This window comes from Xyrauchen texanus, chromosome 5 (genome assembly GCF_025860055.1).
Source record: "Xyrauchen texanus isolate HMW12.3.18 chromosome 5, RBS_HiC_50CHRs, whole genome shotgun sequence".
Classification (NCBI taxonomy): domain Eukaryota; kingdom Metazoa; phylum Chordata; class Actinopteri; order Cypriniformes; family Catostomidae; genus Xyrauchen; species Xyrauchen texanus.
This window is the reverse complement of record NC_068280.1, coordinates 5,899,502-5,923,948: the sequence shown is the minus strand read 5'-3', so window position 1 is coordinate 5,923,948 and position 24,447 is coordinate 5,899,502. Positions and strand designations below refer to the sequence as shown.

The window sequence follows — 24,447 nt, the reverse complement described above, 5'->3', positions numbered from 1 at the left end:
GAGAAATAAAGATTGAGTTTTATTTAAAGTGTGCCTCGTGGAATTGCTTAAAGATGCTAAAAAACAAAGACAACTGACTAGAGGCCAGAAATAGCATCGCAAATGTTTTAATCACAGTAGTTTACTACAGTCACAATGATTTAATCTTTGACACGAACACAGTACTTCTTGCATTGTTGCTATTTTTAACTTTTACATTGAAAATACATAAAAATGTAACAAATAAGGACAAAGTCATTGACAATGCAAAGACAGGCATGACTTGAAACTCTCACTGAAAGACTCCATTTGAAAGTTAATTTACAGTAAAAATCTGCTGTAAAACAAAAGCAATGCTTTCTATACAGCCAATCAGAAGTCATTGTACAGACTACACCACAAATGTAGTAAATGCTTGTTAATATTGGCAATACATGTTTTAATTTTTTAAAGTTGAAAGTTGTCAACAAAAGATATAGGCTACTGAACAGAAATGAATTCTATTATTCAAAAATAAAAATCAAATCAGCTAAAACGTACAAGAATAAAATAACCTGTCTGATTCAACTAAACAGAGTTACAAGGATACATCATTCTCTATACAATGTTTCTGAAAATTATACAAATGTTTATATAATTCTCAGTAAATCAAAAAAAGCTTGCATTTTTAATTGCAAATTAAAAATAAAATGACTTGAGGAAATATAGAGACTGATCGGTCTTGCTTCGAAGTTAGATCAAATTAAAAAGTTGGCTACATATTCACATTGCAGTTGCATAGCAGTGCAAGCACAGAATGCACTTGATTTTACCACAGTGATGTCAGAATATTTGCATTCAGTGTGGTTGATATGCTAAAATACCTGTAAATAAACTGATATGGCTGCTATTTAATGTATAGACCAACCTATGATAATAAACAAAGCTTACAAATGAAAAAAAATAATAATGACTTCAGAGACAATTGAAAGTCAAAAATATTTTTTATCTTGTAATTCAAACAATAACACAAACCAAAACTTGATGGATTTATGTCCTTAATGAAAAGAGTCATTCAAAATGTATTAGAATTTCAACCGACGTTTTACATTTTAAAGAATGTATTAATAAAAATGGCTGAGCAAATTCATTCATTCTATCATTTTTGATTCCCAAATTAATTTGGCTCTTTCTTCAGCTGATTGGCCTTGATATTTAAACCATTCACTTTTATTCTCATCTCCTTTAACATTAAACATTGATTCTGTCAGTGCAAACAAATTAGCCTGAAGCCAAAACTCATTCCATATACTTCAAAATGATCTTAAAAACAATGTAAAAATAATCACATTGTTGAGACATTCACATTCAGCAAAATCAAATGTATTAATAAAAAAAAATGGAAAGAGTAATTTAGTGGCATACAGAATTAAACCACATTTTCCTTCAAAAATATATTTTTTAAATGCTTAGGGAAGTAACACTGAAAATTCCACTTTTGCAATTTAAATCAAAATAAAATCAAAATCAAAACCAAACTCATACATTATGCACTCTCTGTAGCTTATGGAAATAATTAGTTGAGTGACCCCTCCTCTTTATTCCGACTGACATCAGAGCAGAGGGAAAAAGGCAGCAAAGTTTCAGTCCCAAACAGTTTAGCATCTCTGCGTGCTTTGTGTGTGTGTGTGTGTGTGTGTGTGTGTGTAGTGATGTGCTTTTGCAATTTGCATGGGTGTGCATGAGTGTTTTAAAACCCTGTGGATTGGACATTCGGTACAGGGTAAAACTTTGAGATGCGAGTCTGGGAGGAGGGGTTAAGGCATGCAGACTCTCCGCTCATTTTGAAGAACACTTCCTGTTCTTGTATCTTACGGGCAAACTCTTCCTCAAGGGCCTGCACACAGAGTTTTAAAAATGTCTTTAGTATTCTGATAAATGATTAACTGCAAACCAATATTTCTGGTGCAAAAACAAAGCATATAAGTCACAGTCATAGGTGTCCGTATATAGAAACAATCTGTTTTACAAGAATGATTGGGCCAGGGGGCCTGGGTAGCTCAGCGAGTAAAGACGCTGACTGCCACACCTGGAGTCGCAAGTTTGAATCCAGGGAATGTTGAGTGACTCCACACAGGCTTCTTAAGCAACCAATTGGCCCGGTGGAGTCACATCGGAGTAACCTCCTCATGGTCGCTATAATGTGGTTCTCACTCTCAGTGGGGTACGTGGTGAGTTGTGAGTGGATGCCGCGGAGAATAGCATGAAGCCTCCACACGCGTTAGGTCTCCGCGGTAATGCACTCAACAAGCCACGAGATAAGATGCGTGGAGGCGACTGAGATTCGTCCTCCGCCACCCGGATTGAGGTGAGTCACTACACCACCATGAGGACTTAGAGCACATTGTAAATTGGGTATAACAAAATTGGGGAGAAAAAAAAAATGAATGATTGGGCCTGTAAGATCTTTGAGATACCTTCTTGCGGGGTCTGAGTTTCTCTCTCCAGTCCTTCAGTTCTGCACTGTGCTCCTCATCCAGTTCCTTCAGTTTCTGAGTCTCATGCTCGATCAACAAATGGCACTTCTCATTCTGAAACACACAGACACGTGGTTGTTTCTCGTTTCAGACAATAGAGCATGTGTTCTTGGCCATCACATATGAATGGGGGAGAGAAAACGACAGGTGTGTGTGTGTGTTTGTATTGTATAACAATGTGCGTGCGTTTTTGTCTACCTGTAGCTGTTGTAGTTCTCTGACATTGGCATCACACTGCGTCTGCAGGTCTCTCATCTGATTCTCATGTTTCTGGTGTTGATTGAGCCGCTCGTTCTTTTGTCTCTTCTCCTCCTGTACTGCAAACTGCTCATCAGACACACAAACACAAACATATAAGTACTACATATAATCTAATACTTTCACTACATATGAAAATGATCTGTGAAACAATTTCCTTTTACTAAGTTATTATAACAACAATTCACTTAAAGGAATAGTTCACCCAATGAGAATTTTCATTTTTGGGTGAACTCTCTCTTTAATCCTTTAGCCTGACTTCACTATCCTGAATGAACCTGATTTAACCACTGACCTGTTTGACCCGTTCCCGTTCCAGTTCAGGTGTGACCACTGTGGTGGTGATGCGGATGCTCTTTTTAAACATGGCCATACGTGTCTTCGCATCACTGCGCTGGATTTTGGGCAGTCTGGTTCTCTCCTGCGTGTGTTTGCTCTTCATCTCCTCCATCAGACGCTGGTTATACCTGTGCATCTGCTCCATTTCCTGTACACAAACACACCCACTTATCACCAATATCACAACAATATCAACTTTTGCGGTTAGAATGAGGATCAAACTTTGATCCTACTTTATTTGAAAATTTTTAAAACTTTCATTGTTTATTTTTAATGCAATATTGATGAACTCCCTCAATATTTGAAGGCAATATGTAGGGGTTCATGAGAGAATTGTGATGAGGGACCAAAACTGGACAGTAGACAAGTCTGGATTGGTGGTGGCGTAGTAGGCACATAACTGTTAATCAGAAGGTCACTGGTTCGATCCCCACGGCCACCACCATTGTGTCCTTGAGCAAGGCACTTAACTCCAGGTTACTCCGGGGGATTGGCCCTGTAATAAGTGCACTGTAAGTCGCTTTGGATAAAAGCATCTGCCAAATGCATAAATGTAAATGTAAATGGATATCTGCGGAGGTCCACAAATGGTAGGCCCAAGGTAGCCTCAGTTTTCTGTTATTGGCTGACAGAATTGGAACCCAATGTGGTCTTCTTCTGTTGTAGTGCATCCGCCTCAACGTTCGACAAGTTGTGCATTCTGAGATGCTATTCTGCTCATTACAATTGTACAGAGTGGCTATCTGAGTTACCATAGCCTTTCTGTCAGCTCGGACCAGTCTGGCCATTCTACGTTGACCTCTCTCATCAACAAGGTGTTTTCATCCACAGAACTGCCCTAGAGACAGTTATGCGTGCAGATCCCAGGAGATCAGCAGTTACAGAACCATTCAAACCAGCCCATCCTTTTCCCCATTCTGATGGTTGATGTGAACATTAACTGAAGCTCCTAACCAATATATGCAGGACTTTATACATTACACTGCTGCCACACGATTGGCTGATTAGATAAATCGCATGAATAAGTTGATGTACAGGTGTACCTAATGAAGTGGCAGGTGAGTGTAGATTACTATTTAAGACAACTTTTCTTAAGATAACTTTTTAATATTTGCATTTTTATATCAATTATAGACACAATGGTGCTGTATGTGCTGAACTGTTTTCCTGTAATCAAAAAAATGCAGACAGTTCAACCGTGTCAAATGCATAAAGACTGATCTGAGAACAGACTAACCTTCTCATGTCTTTTGAGCAGCTGGTGTCTTTGCATGAAGTACTGGTCTTTCAGCTGCTGCTTGAGCAACTGGTGTTTTTCCTGCAGGTGGCGCTCTTCCAGCTCCCACATGGCAGCTTCTCGGGCTGAAGGGAACCAGAGAGATCCGTGTTAAACATCTGAAATCAAGGATGATTCTACTAGTGACCTAGCATACTAATCTTGAGTAGAAAAAGCTAGCACATTACTAGAATATTAGGATACGGTTCTCCATTATTTGCATTTGTCTTTTAGGATTACATAGTGGTAAATGTTTAAGATCGGCTTCTCAAACAATAAATCACACAAATCCTGCCATAGCCCCTACCTCGAAAAACCTCAAGCGGCTATATGGTGCAGTTTCCACGAAAATGCTTTAAGCAACAGTATTAGGAAACTGTGGTGGTGCCTCGCTCTACAAAAACAGCTGACTAGAGTACACTCTAAAAAGTCTCGGGAATGCTGAGGCTTCAAAATAAGTAAATTAGCAGGTGGGAGGAAAGAATAAGCGAGGGAGGAGAAGAGTACAACTTGTAAACGGACCTCTCAGTAGCTGCTGCTTGTGGTTGAGGCAGTCTCTCTCGATAGTGGCAAGCTCATGTTTGTGTTGCTGAATGATCTTCTTCAGAGCGCTGTCCAAATCCTGCTGCTGCTTCTGTAGAAACTCTTGCTCCTACAAACACAATCACAGCTTTAACAACTAGCATTACAATAGCCAGTTATTTGTTTCGAAAGGAATAAAATAGGGCACTGTAGGGAATCACGTCTATTCACTTGGACAGATAAAACAATTTTGAACTAGTCTACAAACTAATAATTCCTCTAAACAGGCCTATATTTAACCCTGTGTGAGTGAACAATAGCACAGTCAAACACTGCCAAAGAGAGAGAGTGTGACAGATTACAAAACTCATAAGTGCAACCTCTGATCCACCTTATTCATCAGGTCATGAAAGGGCATGGACTGTCTGTGGTATCTTATGTCATGCAGGCTGACTTTGATGCCCAAATGCAATTAAATTTGATCCATATAGAAGAGGTTTGACAATAAGTTGTTTTGAAAAGAACTTATTTGACATCAGAAATGTGCAGTTAAATAAATAAAAAGACGCCATGGTATGGACATATCGACCACGATTAAATTAACATATGACCACCCACATTTACATATCAACAGGAATGGCAGTGTGAACTGAGCCAGTGGTTTTCACATGCAAAAATGTTAACCAATTATAACAGAGGTCATATATATATATATAAAAATAAAAGTCTTAAAGGTACAGTAGCAAAAACAGCTTTGAAAATGGTCATTTCATGAGTTCCCAAGTTCATATAGTCCTGAAGTGCATCAAGGTAAACGTATATGGTGTGCGGTCCATAATGAAGGGCTTCGAGCACAAATGTGGAAAGGAATATTAAGACATCTTTGTGTCTAAACACCTGAAGAGAATTAGTTCAGTATCTCTTAGCAGTTATAGCTAGCATGCGCCTACCCTACCACCTGTATATATGCGCACAGTAAAATAAAGTATACTTTGATAGGCTCGCGTTCGACTGTACGACGCTAAGCTCTCGCATCAAAACTGAAGTATTCTTTGGGCTTAAAGCTACAGCATTAGAGACAAAACAATTTGCAGATGGTTTTACTGTTATTCACTGTTAAGCCCAGCAAGTCATCATCACGCAAAAACGCTCAAAGTAGTTTCTCTGTAAATTTGAAAATTGCATCTCCAATTAAAACCACCACCACAAAAAATATACATTTTTATTGTCAACCCCACTTAATTGACAAGTCGATTTAGTCAACCACCCTGGCACATCCCTACTTTGAAGAAATTTTTTGTTGGCTGACATTTTGCAGGGGTATACAACTAGAGAACCCTGATATTTTGAACTTTCCTGTAGTTTGGTTGTTCAAGAATCGAGAGAACTCTACGGAAACGAGGAATACTAAAACTTCCAAACTCTTACAGACCTCCTTCTTGTGGTTCTTGAGCATGTTCTGAAACTTGGAGAGCTCCTTGTCCTGCTCAGCTTTGATCCTTTTGGCTTCATCACGCAGACGATCAGTGTGTTCCTGCTCCAGACGTTCAATGGTCTGTTTTTGCTGCCGCTCTAGATTCTCCACCTCTGTGTCATAATGACGCTTCTTACTCTAGAAAGACAAGACAACATTATTGAGTGACTAGAAGCAACCCTTCAGAGATGGAATTAGTCCTACACAACCAAAACCAGGGTTCCCACACATTTTGAACCAATTACATTTTCCAGTTGCTCATGCTTACTGGATAAGATGTTTATCTTTATTTATTTTTTATATATATATATATATGCCCTTTTCTCCCCAATTTGCAATGCCCAATTCCCACTACATAGTATATATATATATATATGCCCTTTTCTCCCCAATTTGCAATGCCCAATTCCCACTACATAGTAGGTCCTCGTGGTGGCTCGGTTACTCAAGGTCACAAATCTTAGTTGCCTCCACTTCTGAGACCGTCAATCAGTGCATCTTATCATGTGGACCCACAGCATGTGGAGGCTCATGCTACTTTCCACAGTCCACGCACAAATTACCACACCCCCCATTGAAAGCGAGAACCACTAATCGCGATAACGAGGAGGTTACCCCATGTGACTCTACCCTCCCTAGAAACCGGGCCAATTTGATTGCTCAGGAAACCTGGCTAGAGTCACTCAGCACACCCTGGATTCGAACTCACGACTCCAAGGGTGATAGTTAGAGTCAATATTCACTGAGCTACCCAGGCCCCCCTTGGATAAGACGTTTTGAAATATCTTTTAAAGATATAGAGTGCAACAGTCTAGCTCTGGAAGTAAAAATCCCATTCCTTTTTTCCAAAGACGACTATAAACCTTAGAAAGACATACCTACTCTGAGCTACGATGTTGTTAATCAAAGGTATATTAGTCCATTGAAGTCATCAGACTACATAATTATAACTTCATGGTTTAAAAATCTTGCTTGATAGCGGAATTCCTGGTGAACAAATATATTACGCATGGTCAAGCACAGAAAAATCCACCAATCAGAGAATAGCAGCCAACAAAGCCTGTGAAACTAGCCTAGGAGCGACCGCCCACTCCCTTGACGCACTGTGCTTCCCTTTACCCTTAAACTACTTACAGTATATATATATATATATATATATATATATATATATATATATATATATATATATATATATTTGTACATATCTGAATATTTTGAAATAAAACAAAATAATTAGCTTTTATACTTAGAATCAACAACTTAAAATCAATAATTTTATATATTCCCATAATTTGTATTCAATTAAATGATTTGCAATGCTTTATGGGATTGTAGTTCGTGCCCTCGTGAATTCTGTCTTTTGGCACGATTTTTAAATGCTTTTTTGCCTCAAAACAAAGTTTGTAACATTATGATTCACCACGGAGCTGGTTGGTTTGGTTCATGGCTCACAACTCTTTTTCTGAAGGATTTTATGAAAAGCCTATGCAAAACCTTAATGGGAAAAATACTTATGGACCCAAACGGCTGAAAGGTGGGCGGCACTGTTGCGCTCTACTGCACTCACAAAGAAAAATTCCAAGCCAATTAAAGTTGATCTAAGCATAACTACATACATTTAGATTGGCCACAAAAATATCCATACATTTTTAAGATTTCATTCATTTTCATGCCTTTCTCCAGGCATCAAATCCCCAATTGTAAAATTCCCCCATATAATATTTTCAGGTTGTTTTCCACGAACATAATTACATGTCCAAAATTCTCATCCAGCAGTAAAAAAATAATATATGTTGAGCAAACTTCTTTTTGAAATTTTTTTAAGTGAAAACAACATGTTTACTGTGTAGAAAGCTACCAAAACAATAAACAAGGAAAATCCCCATTGACCGGACAAAGTGGCTTAATTCCAGGTTGTTTAAAATAGTGAGTGACCTCCCTTTAATAGTCTGACACAGATTACGTACTCCCAAAATAATTAAGCTACTGTGCATGTGATGTAATTTTCTAAAGGTATTCAAGTGTATTTCAGGGTTGGTTATCCTAGGAATGCACAACATGCCTTGATGTCAAGTGTTGCAGCAGAGGCTCTCCAAGTACCCCAAAAGACATTAAAACCATTCTACATGCGACCATTCAAGTCTTTCATGATCTTTGCTCAATCACAGCTGATTTAGCTATAGCCAATAGCTAAACTGGCCATGTTTAGCACATTTATTTGGAGGAACTACTTTACTTTCCTTCTGCATCCTTCATTTGATCGATTTTTGATCCATGATGTGACCCAGTTTCAGCAAGGACCGTTTAACGTTCATTAATCTCAGCTCCTGTGTGAACTGCTTTGTTTGTTGTCTCTCACCGTGACTTCCTGTTCGAAGCGCCTGTAGATCTGCTCTCTCTGTTGCTGGAGTTTGTTGCTGAGCTGTTGTTGTGCTCTCTGCTCCTCTTTCTGAAGAAGCCTCAGTTCCCTTAACTCCTGACGCCTGCAGTGCAAACACACACACACACACACAATCAGCCTGACCTATGGTGAGTCTAACCCTTTCAAGCTTGATTGAAATGACTCAAATGTTTAGATTTAAACCATAAAGCCGCTGGCAAATGCCAATATAATACTGTTGATACTGTATCACTTGATACTGATTGTACTGACGGTATATTATCCCTTAATTATGGCTTTGAATTTATTAATTCATTACACATTTCTACAGAACACAATGCATTTAAAAATAAGTCAAGGTAACACATACTTTATAAAAAGTAAATGCACATGAACAAACAATTTCAATCCCATACATAGTGTTTGAAGAGCCAAGGCTCAGATTAAATACGGTTTTCTAATTCCCACACATTTTGTTATGACATTCATTTACGATGAACGCAAATTGAACACTGTAAATAATGTTAATGGTTGAGAAATACAGAGCTATTCTGGATCACACAATTACGCCTGACAGGATGGACTCGCACTGCCAGACAGGGACAGGAAGTGTCACTCTTGGCCTGTCTTGCCTTACCCAAAACTACAGCACATCTGCTGCTGGAATATAGTGAGCTTCACTAGGGTCCATTAGCAGTAACACTATTCAGAAAACCTTTTGTTGCCTTGTAGTTTCAAAAGGTCCCTGTACAGAATTTATTTTGGCCAGTTTGGATACCCACTTAACTACCCATCTGTGTGCAACTACCAAATCACTTCTCATCCTAATTCTAACAATGGCAAACATTTGTCAATGCTAAAGGAGCCAGAAGAGGTAGCTTCCCAGCCACAGCATTATACAGACAGGGCCAAAAAGTTGAACCCTGTTTGCAAATGTGATGTAAATATGAAGCAAACATGTAAATGATCTAGGAGCAATTAAACAGCTGACAGCTCACCGGAGGAATCTCATCTCCTCACTTTTGGTGTCATTGTCGGTGATGATCTTAGATGTAGTCACGCTGACTTCCACACCGTCAACGATGAACTTGCGAGTCTTTTTCAGAGTCTTTTTCTGTCTTTTGTAATCCTAAGAAAAACATTGAACAAATTGACAAATTTAAAGCAAGTCAGGAAATACTAAAATAATAATAATTATATAATAAATAGTTTATATAATATACATTTTACTTATATAATATTATGTATATTAAATTATATTTATAGATAAAGGAAGTGCCACATATTAATACACATTCTTTAATAATACATACTATTATATTTTCTTTAATATATAAATATACAGTATATATAATACTACATTTATAAAAATTGTATATATTTTTTAAGAACAGTATGAATAGTAGAGACCAGGGCTGGGTGATACAGCAAATAAAAATATACATATTTATACGATTTTTGTCAATATTCAATGCATCTCAATATTGTTGTATTAGCAATGAAACGGCTTGAATCAGATGAACCTTCATTTCAACCAAACAACCACTGTTTGAAAGTAGAATCAATATGCTTAAATGCAAGATCTAAAACAAGGTAAAAATCTAGTTAAATCAAAGCAATTTTTTCAGCTTTTGCAAATGAGATTTAAATCATAGATGCGGCTTTGTCTTAGCGCTCTTATACTCGCAAGTCACGAGGCAGGAAACTAGTGTAATGGCAAGTGCATTTTTTTTTTTTTTCAATGTTTGAAGGTGTCATGTCATGAGCAATCAAATGTTCCTTGATCTTTTGGCATAGAGTTTATTGTACTATAAAAACATACAGTAAGTTTCAGAACTCAAAACTTCCACTCTAGTCCAAAAAGACCATTTATTGACCCCAAGTTGCAAAACGTCTCGTTCTTTACTTCCATGAGTTCCCTATGTCACTAGGGGTCCTTCTTTAATGCATGGCTGCCTCCACAGCAAGAGATCATCGCCTCCTTTTACATCATCACCTCTCTGGTTCACCTACTGGTGTGCAGTCAGAGTGAATAATGACAACTGGACAGGTACTGCCATTGCTATACACCCAGACGGGCCATTGCTGTGGTTGTTATTTAACTAACAAAGAGACTGCGATTCCGAGGAAGATTTCGAAAACATTGCGCTGTTCCTAGCTGTGGAAATTTAGAATCTCTTCATAGGCTTCCAAAGGATGACAACATTAGGAAAGAGTGGCATAAGTTTATTTTCCAATAAAGTTCCTGATAGATCAATGAGGAATTATATGGTTTGTTCTGCACATTTCTCTAAAGATACTTTTGAGAAATATTATGATTCAGATTTTGCATAACTAACTTGTATGGAAAGATGGAACAGTGCCAACTACTGAATATTGGACATGACCGTAATGCCGGTGAGTAACCAATTTAATACTACAGTTTGTGTCTCTTTGTTTGAAACGTAAGGAATTGTATAGTCAGCCATTTTTAATCGCAAAATAAACCATGATCAGAACTTGGACAACGCAGAGTGGATCATGTAACTATGGTTACTTACCAAAGAAATACATAATTGGTCACAAATTATTGATGCGAGATTAAAAGGTTGTATTATGTAAAAAGAAAGTGTAGCTCAGACTGCAACAAACGGCAATGGTGTAGTATACGCTAGTAAGGTTGCCAGCTTTCTCATCAGCCTTGTTTTAGCCAGGACATCATATATTTTGGCCAAAAATGAACACATGGGATGCCCATTATCCTGTATTTAAGCAGTGAAACAATTCAGGTCAATTGCCTCCCCCGGTCGACCAGTGAAATCATTGAGGGTGTGACTCCCCACCCAGGGAACATCCTGTATTTCCCATTACACGGGAGATGAACACAAGGGTCGACCGTCCATTACAGCTGGATACAGATTTATTAACCAATTTACATTTGCATATTGTGCAAGTTTGGACTATTTTCCGTTTACTGTATCACCAGATCTTGTCTGCCTGATGATAATAAGAGTATTCAGGAGCAACAGAATGCAGACTTTGTTCAGTTTTCGATTGTTATTTCAGTCAGACCAACTCTGGTAGTTTGCTTGTGTGCTTAACATAAATTGGGACATACAGTACAGCTATTAATGATGGCCTAGACGGAGTGCTTTCAGGAGATTGTCATTTTTGGGGGGCGTTTTTGTAATTACTTACTGCAACTTCAATTAGGTATTTCTCACCTGTTGAGAGATGGTTCCTGGCTCCTTGGATTTGCTAATAAAGCTTGAGATAGACAAATTCAGGTCTATGCTGCTGTTCAAAGCTGCAGAACCAATTCCAGATTCTGACTCTTCCTTCTTCAGATACCTGGGCTTCACTGGATTTTCCTTTTCCTCAGGCAAAGCAGGTTTCTCCTCAACATTCTCTGCTTCTTTCACAGTAGTTGTTGGAGGAACCTCATCAGGAACAGCTTGTTTTGTGGGCTCCTCGCTGATTGGTTTCTCCAACGAGGAAATGTCTAATTTGGGCACTTCCATTATGAGCTCACCATTGCCAATCTTCTCCTTGTTTTCAGCTGGATTTACCTCTTTCTCATCTTCCTGAATATCTGTTGACTCTTCTGTTGGTTTCGTCCCCTCTACTTCCAGTTTCTCTCCAACAGGTTTGGCTGGTTGCTCTTCTGTTTGGACTATTCCATCCGCAGGAGTCTCTGGGAGAGCAACCTCTGCTTCTACAGCCTTGTCATCAAACTTATGCTCGTGAGATTCCTTTGGAAGCACTGCTACATCCTGAATATGGTTCTCTTCCACCTTCAGAGGTTCTGCTTCATTGTTATTTACAACTAGAATGTTATCATCTGGTAGTTTGGGAGTAGCAACTTCCTCGATCTTCTCAGGAACAGACTTCAAGGTGGATGGTGACTGTGGAAGCCTTTCGTCTTCTGAGCTTCCAATGCTAGCGTCGGATGGTGCACGTTTGTGTCCCGGACGCAGCTGAGGAAGTGTATTACACATTAGTTGGTTTAACCACCATGAAATCATTGTACACCAGTCGTGGTTTTAAGTAAATGGAGTTTATATGTTTATACAATGTTCAGGACACAAGTACAATAATTTCATGCATACTGTTTAAATGAAACTACATGTCACGAGATTCTATATGGCATGTTTTATATTCTTAATCATTTGTTATTTAAAGGGCTCAATGGTGATAGTTTGTGGATAACCTCTTGTAAGGTTTAACATATTATAATCAATTAATCTACACCATGTAGTCTTTACAATATTAAGTTTGTGTCTGTGAAATGTCCTCTTAATTTTTGAACAATATTAATAATCTCTTACTGGGTTTCCTTCATGATCTTCCTCCTCCTCTTCCTCCTTCACCTCCTCGATCTCCTCAGTAACCTCCGCTTTGGCCTCAGCGATGAGTTCCCGCAGGGGTCGATTATCAATCACATTAATCACAAACGGGTGCTAGACATACAAGGGAAACTATTAATACATTATTATTATTTAAATAGTAATGTATCTACACATTATCATAGTATCTGCTGATGTTTTTATTATATCAGTAACACTATTACTGTAACAATAATGAGAAAGAGATTTTTCAGGAATAATTTGGGGTTAAAATGCTAATGATATAAATTTTCTTCATGCAAAGTATTCCTTTTTTCTTCTCGATTTTGAGGTGAAATATGAACTGGACATTTCATCATCAGATTCACCCAGCAAAAAAAAAACCCAGCATGAACACATTGAGTGCCATGCAAAACAGGAAATGCCTGAAACCCAGGTGCATGTAACCCAATGCAAATCAAATTAATGTTCCGTATAGATCTACCTTCCTCATCATTAACCCATCTCTTACCTTTCTTTGCTCTGACACTTGCAGCAGACAGTCTAAAGCAGGTCTGAGAATATGCAGCTTCTTTGATATTATCAGCTTAATCGGAGGAAAATTGGAGTTCTGAATTTTAAACCCCCATTCAGCCTCTTTCAGTGTGCAGATTCTCCCCTGAACGGTTTAGCTCTGGTAAATGTGTGTGTTCATGTGTGCGTGCATGTGTGTGTGAGAGGAGATCAGTGTCAGGCTGGTCTACTTAAAGCCTCGGTAAGAAAAGGGCCTTTGTTGACGTCAATTCTAAAGGACGAAAACTGGCCACAGAAAGTGCCCAACACACACAAACCTATAAATGAACAGATGCTGATTCAAGTTGCAAAACGTCCACCTGGAACAGCAGGTGAGAGAGCAACAGACCAGGATGAATGTAAACAAGGGCCATTTACACCGATTTGGAAAGGTTTTATGGTTGCTCTCTAATACTGCCCAAGGTTATAATCACAGCTAAATATCAGTGTTGAAATAAATGTGTGACAGGTCAATTCACCTGAAGAAGCTGTGCTGTGCTCCACCTGTTGTCTATATTCTTATCCAGTGCACGTTTCAGGAAGTCATTAAACTCAGAAGACCTGCAGAAAGACTTAATCTTTACTAGGCAACAGCATTAATAACAATAACATTATTGCACTCCAACCCTATCCCTATCCCAAACCACAAAAAAGCAAACAAAAATCTAAAAACAAAAAGGCAAAAAGGTGCAAACCAAAAACAAAATAAAAACCAACAAAACTCAAAAATAAAAACAAGACACAAAACACACAACAACAAAAAACAGACCAAAACAAAATAACACAGAACAAAGCACAGAAAACTAACAAAAAAAAAAAAAACACAAAGAAAAAGAACAACAAAAAATCAAAACAAACTATGTAAAAAGAAAACACAAAACACAACAGCAAAAACAAAATAAAAGTTGTTAAACAATTTTTTTAAATGTTGCACTATTTAGACAAATCTCTCTGTTTCATACCATTTTGAAGGCTGTTGGAGAGTAGGTGGGTCAGCTTTGGCAATCTTCAGCAGGACTCTCATTGGGTTCATCTCATGGTTGGGCGGTTCAATCTGGGCTAACTCGATCAGAGTGACTCCTAGAGACCAGATATCAGCCTTATAGTCATACGGTCTGTCCTTAAACGTCTCACACATCACGACTTCCGGGGCCATCCTGAGTAAGAAGGAGAGAGAGAGAGATCAGTAAGACAGCCATGTGTACGGTTATGGGTCATTTCAGCATTGTAGGAAAATCTGACTTGCCAGTAAGGGGTTCCAATGAAGGAGTCTCTACGCTGGAGGGTCTTTGTGTTCTTGGCAGATACCCCAAAGTCCGCTGAAAGATACAGGTGAAAGATGTTTGAGCTATCACAGTTGTTTGCGTTTTCAAGATAACAGCATACAAAGACGTTGTGTGTCAAAACAATGTGTCTGTAGAGATTTGAATCTTTTGCATTTACCTGCAAGAAAACGTTTTTCGTTTTTTTTTTAGATTAGGTTAGACTTATAAGTCACAGTGCTTTGCTTATCAGCGTCATCCAATCGCAATATCACGGATGTATTTACATTGGTTCAATGACGTATTGTGGTTGAGTCTGACATGTAAATGACCTTCCTCTATTTCTCTCCATGTCTCTGCACTGTGTTATTATGTGAAGTAAAACTGCTTATTAGCACAGGGCCTCTGTAACAGCTGAGATATCCTGCTGCACTGGACTACATCCAGCGGATGAGCAACAACACCAAAATCACTTCAATAATAAAGAATACAATCACAACCGTGCATGAACAGTGTAATTAGTTGCAGTACAGCATATTTCTCTTTTTTACTAATAAATGTTGAGGTTGCACCACAATTTCAGGCACCAACATTTTATGGCCATTTTCGTCTAAGAGAGAAAATGGGCCAAAACCTTTGCCAAAACAACTGAAAAATAAATTTACCCAAAAACTAAAATTCTCTCATCATTTACTCTCTCTCATTCCATTCCAAACTCTTATGACTTTCTTTCTTCTGCAGAATAAATATGTTTTTTGTTGAAGAATATCGCTGTTTTTGTCCATACAATGCAAAGTCGAAAACTTTCAAGCTCCAAATGGGACATAAAGGCAGTGTAAAAGTGATCCATACATCTCAAGTGGTTTAATCCATGTCTTCTGAAGCGATATGATCGTTTTTGGTGAGAAACTCCAAAATCTAAGCCCTTATTTACTAGAAATCTTTATTTCCAGCCAGCTCTCCTGCGCACGCATGCAGTTCACATGTTAATCAAGAACTGATGCAGGAAGTCATATATCAACTTTTTGATTACTTTGGTCCTTTTTGGAGGTTGAACGTTTTGGACCCCAATGACTTAAATTGTATGGACAAAAATAGCTGCAATATTTTTCAAATGATCATCTTTTGTGTTCCGCAAAACGAAGTCAATACGATAATAGTTTGTATGACGTTTATATGAGCAACATTTCCCAATCCAATCCCCCTCAGCCTCTATCATTTCCTGTCCTCTCTTTACGATCTTCTAAATAAAAGTGGCAAAAAGGCTCAAATGTAAATAAAAGCCAATAAAAACCTAAAAAAACACAACTAATAATAGACTGATTTAGACACTAAACTCGAAGATTAACTGCAAAATGTAAAAGAAAACTGAAATAATAATATGCTCTTGATCTGTTGCCCTCACCACACCAAACACACACTCACCCAGTTTGACATCTCCATCCAGTGTAAGCAAGATGTTTCCTGCCTTCAGGTCTCGATGGATGACCTTGTTGTCGTGCAGATACAACAGAGCTGCCAGAGTCTGCTTACACACAACCCTGATCTGCGGCTCGGTCAGAGGCCTTTCCAGCTCTACAAAAACACATAGACCGACATCCTGGGCAGGTCAATTAATCAGCTAATATTTGTCCATTTTGAGATTAATAGGCACCATCAGACTTGAGAAAGAATTTATACATGTTAATTTAATTTTCATTTAAAGGCTCGTCCTGCTGCAGCAATTCTTTTTTTTTTATCCTCGCACACAAATTAATAGGTTATTGTACTGCAATCCTCTAAAATCAAATATATTGACTGCTTTAACAGCAGGGTTTGAGTCAGATCTGCAACAGCTGAAGACAGCCATCAGTAAATAATGCAATGTTCAACACATAGTTCAAGTTTAGCTCGCCCTTGTCAATAACAAAATGAGCTTTTAAGAACCTTACTGCTTTATGCCCATGCATATGACCTTTTTGCATATTGAATGCTGTGTGTGCACTCACCGAGCATGACTGCATCTACAGCTCCACCGCCACAGAACTCTATCAGGATCTGCAGGAGAAAACTTGTATTACTATTACAGGGGACATAAAACAGGGTGGACCTCCCTGACACACAATCAATGCATTTTACAACAGCAACAATTTCACATTGCACAAGACAGACTGAATGAGAATAGCATATTGTTTATTTCTCAAAGTTCATCTGGGCACAATGGCAGCATTAGAAAAATGTGGATGAAAAACTTTGTTTATACTATTGTTCTAACATTGAACACCTCCCCCAGCATGAAACTACAGGCTTACATCCAGTCACTGGTTTAAAAATAGAAAAGCTTTACTCATTCATAAAGCCATTGTGCATTCAAATGACTCGTTCTTTCTAGTGTGCTTGCATTTGTACACAATGAACCCCGAATATAGTAAGCCAAAAGATCCAGAACTGTAAATTCAGATCAGCTCATTACCAGATCAATGGATGAGACCAGAAATCAAGTACAACATCATCAAAACCAGGTAATACAGGGACATCCTACATACTGTTCCACACCAGCTGTTCATGGAAACAAATGGAATATCTTCTGAAAACAAATCGACAACATTCAGAAATACACTAGAATACACACTCACTGAGCACTTTATTAAGAACCCCATGGTCCCAATAAATTGCCCGACATGGTATTCTGCTGTTGTAGCCTGTCCGCCTCAAGGTTCAATTTGTTGTGCATTCAGAGATGCCATTCTGCTCACTCAAACCTTTGTATGTTGTATACACAACTTGGTAAGTTTGGATACAATATACGTAATCCTGCATTCGTTTCGGCAAATGCTGTCAATGTGATATTGCTCCCCGCTTCAATCCCCAGTTGGCATTCCTTGGCCAAAGGGTGATCGGCGGGCCGAGGCACTTGGCCGTTGGCCCCAAGGAAGCCAACACGTTGGGAACACAATAAGCACTGGCACGAGCTAGCATGCCCTCATTTGGCATGGCTAATTAAGCTACATTGTAGAGCTAATGATTGGTCAAGGTGCGTTGCCAAGCAGCGACTGGTCAACGAAGCTGCATTTCAGGGCTATGATTGGTCAATTAAGGTACAGAGTCTTAAAGGCTTTTCCATCTCCTCAATATGGTGAATGACATAAGTGGATCAAGTCAGAGAGGCCTGTGTATGCACATCCCGAGGGATGAAGGGTTCACACATTAGCACTGTGCCAGAATCGAGTCCATTTTGTCCAAATAGGATCAGAGTTTAAGTAAACACCTGCAGGATTCGGTACAACTGCCCACATAGTCAATAGAGGAAAAAACAATAGGGTTCCAATAATTCAGCATTATAAGAAAGGGCTTAGATGAATCCAAGAATAGCAGGATATTGGTAATGTGGTTGAAAACCTTGGCTGATGACCAAAAGGTTGTACCCCACAAACAAGACACTTAACCACAGGTTGCTCCAAGGAACTATCCTGGTAATAAATCAATAGTAAGTCAAGTGTACTATAATTAGCTTTGATAAAAACATCTAAAATAGCACATTAAATGAAAGACTAGGTATGATTTCAGTTTACAAGACAGACCCAGATAAAGCTAGTTCACCATTCAAACATTAAAATCTGAACCATACAATATTGTGAACAAAAGATCCAGAAGCAGTGCTCAAAACAGTCAATGGCATTCATGCTCTGAGCTGCTGGGTTGTTCCGCTGTGGGCGGGATGTTGGTTTAGACCGGTTGCTCTGATAACACAATAGCCTACAGAGAGGTCATACAGTCAGGGAACTACAATGGCCACACTTAACGCACAAGAAGAAACTTGTGTATTATTTGACCTGTTAAAATCATTTTTTACAGTCATTTTAGGGTTATGGCATTAAGTCGTCATGGCAATGAAGTTAACATGCGTATTGTTGGAGTCTCTTGGTTATACATTTGAAACCGTAAATATTTAAAGAGCATCACTGCACCCAACAAGTCAAAATAAATGTTTGTGGTAATCAACATTATGCCACAAATGCTGTCAATTGAGCTTAACTTGTTGCGAACACTTCATATTCCTTTAAAGGGTTAATTCACCCAAAAATGTCAATTCTTTCATCATTTATTCACACACACATTACCTACTTTTCTTAAAAATATCATTAATTAAAAAGGAAACCACCTCATATGGACAGCTGAACAGAATTATTGATCTCTATCAATTTTTATCCTGTTATAGCTGTAAATGCCTGATGAACATTCCTTGAATCAACATCAAATCAAAGCCCTCCTTCATAAGGAAATGGCCGAGGTTGAAATCAGTCCATTTCCTGGTGTACTACAGGATCAGAGAAAAATCTGTAAACCGTCACCAGCACACACAGTTCAGTACACAATGTAGAGGAAGAAAACAGGTATTGACTGAGAGAAGTAACATAATACTCAGGTACTGTACTTATATTACCATTCTCACTGTAAAAACACAACACATCTCTGTCTGATGAGAGACCATTTGTAATGACAAAGCTGGATATTCTGATTAAAGTCACAGTAAGCAATATTTTGAAGAACCATGCATAACATTTCCTTCTACTTGACGGATGTCACTAAACAGATATCTTGAGAAATCAAACTGTGAGAGCCCTGAGACCTTTAAAAAAATTTAGGGTAGCACATTTATGGTTTTAACCAATTAGAAACACTTTCTGGCTGTCAATCATTCTGCATGTCTCATCAGCTGTCTCCTAGTATTTGTCTCCTTTCACATTGTGTCCAAATGGGGATTATTTTATTGCAGTAAAAGAAGAGGATTTATGTGCTCACCATGCAATCCATTAGGAGACATATTAACATGATTAAACAGGAGTTAAAATCAGATTTAAACTGACAGTGTGGAAAAAACAGGATCAGAATCAAATCAGTGAAACAAGGAAATAAAAAACTCCATGAAACAAAGCGAATACACACTCACCCACAGTTTGCTCTCATAGTAATAAGCATCAAGTAGCTTGACGATGTTGGGATGATCACATGATGCCAGGATCTCGATCTCCACCATGTAGTCCTCCAACTCATCTTCAGTTTTAGTGTCAATCACCTTTGCAGCTGCAAAAATGCCTGTCTGCTTGTTCTGAGCCTGAGAGAGAAAGTGAGAGACATTCATTTTCACTTATAAAATCTCTCTACATATACACTGGCAGCCAAAAGTTTGGAATAATGTACAGATCCATAACACTCTTTTCCAATGTCGGTTCCTTTGCCCACTCTAACCTTTTATTTTTGATTATCTGTTTCATAAGTTTCCTTTTCTGTGCCATTCTTCCCATAAGTTCTGCACCCCTGAGTCTTCTCTTTACTGCTGTACATGAAACTGGTGTTGAGCGGGTAGAATTCAATGAAGCAGTCAGCGGAGGACATGTGAGGCGTCTATTTCTCAAACTAGAGACTCTGATGTACTTATCCTCTTGTTTAGTTGTACATCTGGTCTTCCACATCTCTTTCTGTCCTTGTTAGAGCCAGTTGTCCTTTGTCTTTGAAAACTCAAGTGTACACCTTTGAATGAAATCTTCAGTTGTTTTGGTAATTACAAGAATTGTATAGATTCATTCCTCAAAACAATGATTGACTGACGAGTTCAAGCTGTTTCTTTTATGCCATTTATGACCTAATATTGACCTTAAGACCATGCCAGTCTATTGCATACTGTGTCTTTGTGTTTGTTTTTGAGTTGCCAATGTTAAGCTTCATTTAATGAAGTGTCGCCATTTCAGATCATTTCAAACAGTGTTTGATCTAATGACAAGTGATTGTCTAGTACCAAATTAGCAATTTAGCATGATTACTCAAGGATAAGGTGTTGGAGTGATGCTGCTGTCTAGATTTGATCAAAAATGACATTTTTCAAATAGTGCTGGTGCTGTTTTTTTACATCAGTAATGTCCTGACTATACTGTGTGATCAGTTGAATGCCACTTTGGTGAATTAAAGTACTGATTTCCTTCTGAAACAGCAAAATCTGTACATTATTCCAAACTTTTGGTCACCAGTGTACATTAAGCACAAGCTGAGAAAGAATGGGAGACTAGATTGACATTCATTTTTTTGTTGCATGATATCAATACATAATCTCCTTCAACCACCATTACATTTGAATGAGTCAATTATAGGTAAAAACTATTAGTTAGAATCATACAGTCAGTGGGATTCTGAGATCAAACTTAGTGCCATTCATCCAAATGAGTATTTCAACACTGAGGGTCACAAAACAATACAACTGGACCCAATATCTGGCTTTTGTTCAAGGGCGTACCTTACATTATTTAGAAGATAAAAATTAACCAGGTCAAAGTCTGCAGCTTTATTGCATGAAGATTTGGAATAATAAAATATGCAGTTGTATTTTTTTATTAGTGTGTGATGAAGTTGCTTTCAACCAAAACAAGTCAGAACAAAATCTTTACATTTTCATAGTTTAAACTTTCCGCAGCAGAAAGCCTAGATTTAATTAAATAACAATAAAAAATAAAAATAAATATTATATTGAAAAAGTACACGGTTCTCTTATATTTACAAGCTGGGGTAGAAAGATTTTTTTCAAACAAAAAAGGTAAAATCCAAACTTTCTAAAGGAAAAGTTATTGTACCTATAAAAAAAAAAAAAAAGAGATTGTCAAAATGTTACTGTATGTCTGCATCGGATCAACCCGTGTACAGCTGAGGTGTTTCATTGACTTCAGCACAAAGCGAAACAGATACAATACCAAAAGAAGGCCATATAATCCCATGTAAATTCACATATACATACATATTTATTTAAAAGTGAAAATGTGCTAAATACTGAGAAGACTGTCAGAATAATTTTTTTTTAAACTCTTCAGTTCACCCCAAAATGGAAGCTCTCTCATTATTCATGTCATCCCTGGTGTGTATGACTTTCTTCTGCTGAACACAAACAAAGATTTGTAGAAAAATATTTCAGCTCTGTAGGTCAATACAAAGCATGTGAATGGTGACCAGAACTTTCAAGCTCCAGAAATCACATGAATGCAGCACAAAAGTAAGAATCGAGTGGTCTTCCGAAATTATATTTTAGATGTGGGTGAGAAACAGGTGAATATTTAAGTCCTTTTTTACTATAAATATCCACTTTAATTTTCAGAATGTGAAAATGTAAAAGTGGAGATTTACAGTAAAAAGAATTGAAATATTGATCTGTTTCTCACCTAAAGTGATTGCATCGCTTCAGAATACATATATTAAACCACCAGATTCGTATGGATTACTTTTGTGCTGCCCTTTATGTGATTTTTGAGCTTAAAAGGTCTAGCCAAAATTCACTTGTATTGAATTGACCTACAAGCTGAAATATTCTTCAAAAATCTTCATTTGTGTTCAGCAGAAGAAAGTAAGTCATACACATCCGGGATGGCATGAAGGTGAGTGAATGATGAGAGAATTTTCATTTTTGGGTGAACTATCCCTTTAAATGGCCAAACAAGAACAATACATTTGCAAATGGCGACAATGTTAAAAAGGCCAACAATTAATAAATCTTGCTGATAAATCGGTCTAAGACTACTTCTGATTTTAGAAAATACTTTAAACAAAGAGCACCGAGTATTGATGTAATCAACATGTTTTACTGTATAACACATTCAAGCCGTTTCAAATGTAATCTCCAAATCGCCCTATCCCACAAACTAAGCAACTTAAAGCCTTATGACAGAGCAGCCATTCAGGAAACCAGAGCCGTAAACAATCAACAAGATTGCACACTTGCTACATTTGTGAGGTCATGTGAATGACAGCTAGTTATGTGCATGATGACGTCATCGGAGTGGTGACGTCACCGCTGAGAAAGACCCCAATAACTTCGTCCCTTTTTACTTATTTTTTTTATATTAGGATTTGAATGAAGTCTGGATAAGGATTTGAAGTCTGTTGGTATGAAGAATATGATTACAACAAGTATTACATGAGGCCTTAATTTTTAATTTTAGTCTAATTATGATGGGGTGCATTAGCATAAATAGGGATTTTTTTTTACATACATTATTTTTTTATATTGATATAATTGTGAATAATTATTTGAAAATAAATCATTTTAATAAAATAGACAGACAGCCAGATAGATACGATTATCAACTTATCAGTTGCCTTTTAATTGCACGGTAGTTACCTCTAAGAATAACAGTGAGGTTACATAAATAATCATAAAATAAGAGGACTTTAATTTTACCTTGTACACCTTCCCAAAGGCTCCATCCCCCAGTTCTCCCACAATCTCCCATTCCTCCTCGGGATTTGTGTCTCGGTGCACGTGTTCATATTGTTTTTTCTTCTTCTCTGCGCCCAACTTGAAAATTTTTCGGAAATTAAAGAAGGACATAGCCAAATTCCAATCGTCTCACTGTCTGGTCGATTGACAAAGGTGTATATCCTTACATAAAAAGTATCAATAGGCGTAATGCAGTGCAATAGTTACTGCATTTCCATTGCAATGCAAAGCTTTTCAGTCTTTGGTCTACTAAAAAAATATTCGGAGTGGTGATTTTACATGTTTCTCAGTGCATGTTATAACCGGAGAACTTGTTACATATTACACTAGTAGTCATATAGTTATTGATATGTCGATGCAATAATGCACGGACAAAGGATCTAGATTATTAAATCGAGCAATTCTGAGATCCGACGTCTAGTGTAGCATATAAACAAAATAAATTTAAAACATTAAAAAAAACTTCAATCTACGCTGTGCAACGGTCTGGAGTCGATCTTTTGCTGGGTAGTAGTTAAATATATCCGACGTCTGGCTCTCATGCGGACTCATGTAAGTCATGCGGTTGTTGTTGTTCCTCGGAGTTTAATGGACATGATAAAAAAAAAGCCTCTTCTTCTTTAAATAGTCTTACAGAAAGCTTATAAAACTAATATACATCCAATACAAGCGCAGTCTTCGATCACACATGGTCCGGTCGTAGATTAAAAGGTAAACTGCTACAAATGCATGAAAACACACAATCGTTTTTTGCTAGGATAAGTATGCGCCTCCTGTGCGCGCCGCGGCTCTTGTAATCTAGCGGATTGTGCGCGTTCACGAGGAGCGTCGCATTCTTCGCTCGTGTTCACTTCAACAGCTCGCGCTTTACTGTCGCCTGCTGTCGTGGATGTCTGTCACTTGAAGGGTCGTTCACACCGAACATGTCCTCTGCTTAAAAAATATATATATAAAAAATAGACGCGCAACACATTATCGTCTCGTTATGCTTTTTTAACAGTTGAAGTTCTTTTTACAATATTCACCCTTTAATCAATGCATACCTCGGGTCTTTAGTGAAACGGCCACCTCATAGCGTCATCCATTTTTTGGTGTTATGCCCAAACCTCTTTGGTAGTCCTCAACCTTTCTCTTCTGAATAGTGTAAAAAATTAATAAATACATAAATAAATTTAAATAAAGATATTGAAGAAATATAATTAAATAAAAAGGAAAAATGCAAAAATAAATAAATAAAAATAATATATATATATATATATATATATATATATATATATATATATATATATATATATATATATATATATATATATATATATACATATTTA

The 24,447-nt window shown here is 37.7% G+C and overlaps 1 protein-coding gene across 1 annotated transcript; it reads right to left on the bottom strand.

The window, feature by feature from the left end:
- Positions 1-98: 98 nt before the first annotated feature.
- On the bottom strand, positions 99-23,898 carry slkb (STE20-like kinase b). The gene is made up of 18 exons (XM_052126861.1): positions 23,081-23,898; positions 19,814-19,978; positions 16,872-16,920; positions 16,309-16,458; positions 14,868-14,940; positions 14,584-14,778; positions 14,101-14,182; positions 13,052-13,183; positions 11,948-12,700; positions 9,743-9,873; positions 8,724-8,847; positions 6,323-6,502; positions 4,891-5,020; positions 4,330-4,454; positions 3,049-3,240; positions 2,694-2,819; positions 2,436-2,549; positions 99-1,855 (listed from the first exon to the last, which is right to left on the bottom strand). Exons 1-18 carry the CDS (start codon positions 23,228-23,230, stop codon positions 1,709-1,711), a joined length of 3,018 nt encoding a protein of 1,005 aa, XP_051982821.1. The 5' UTR covers positions 23,231-23,898; the 3' UTR covers positions 99-1,708.
- Positions 23,899-24,447: the final 549 nt, after the last annotated feature.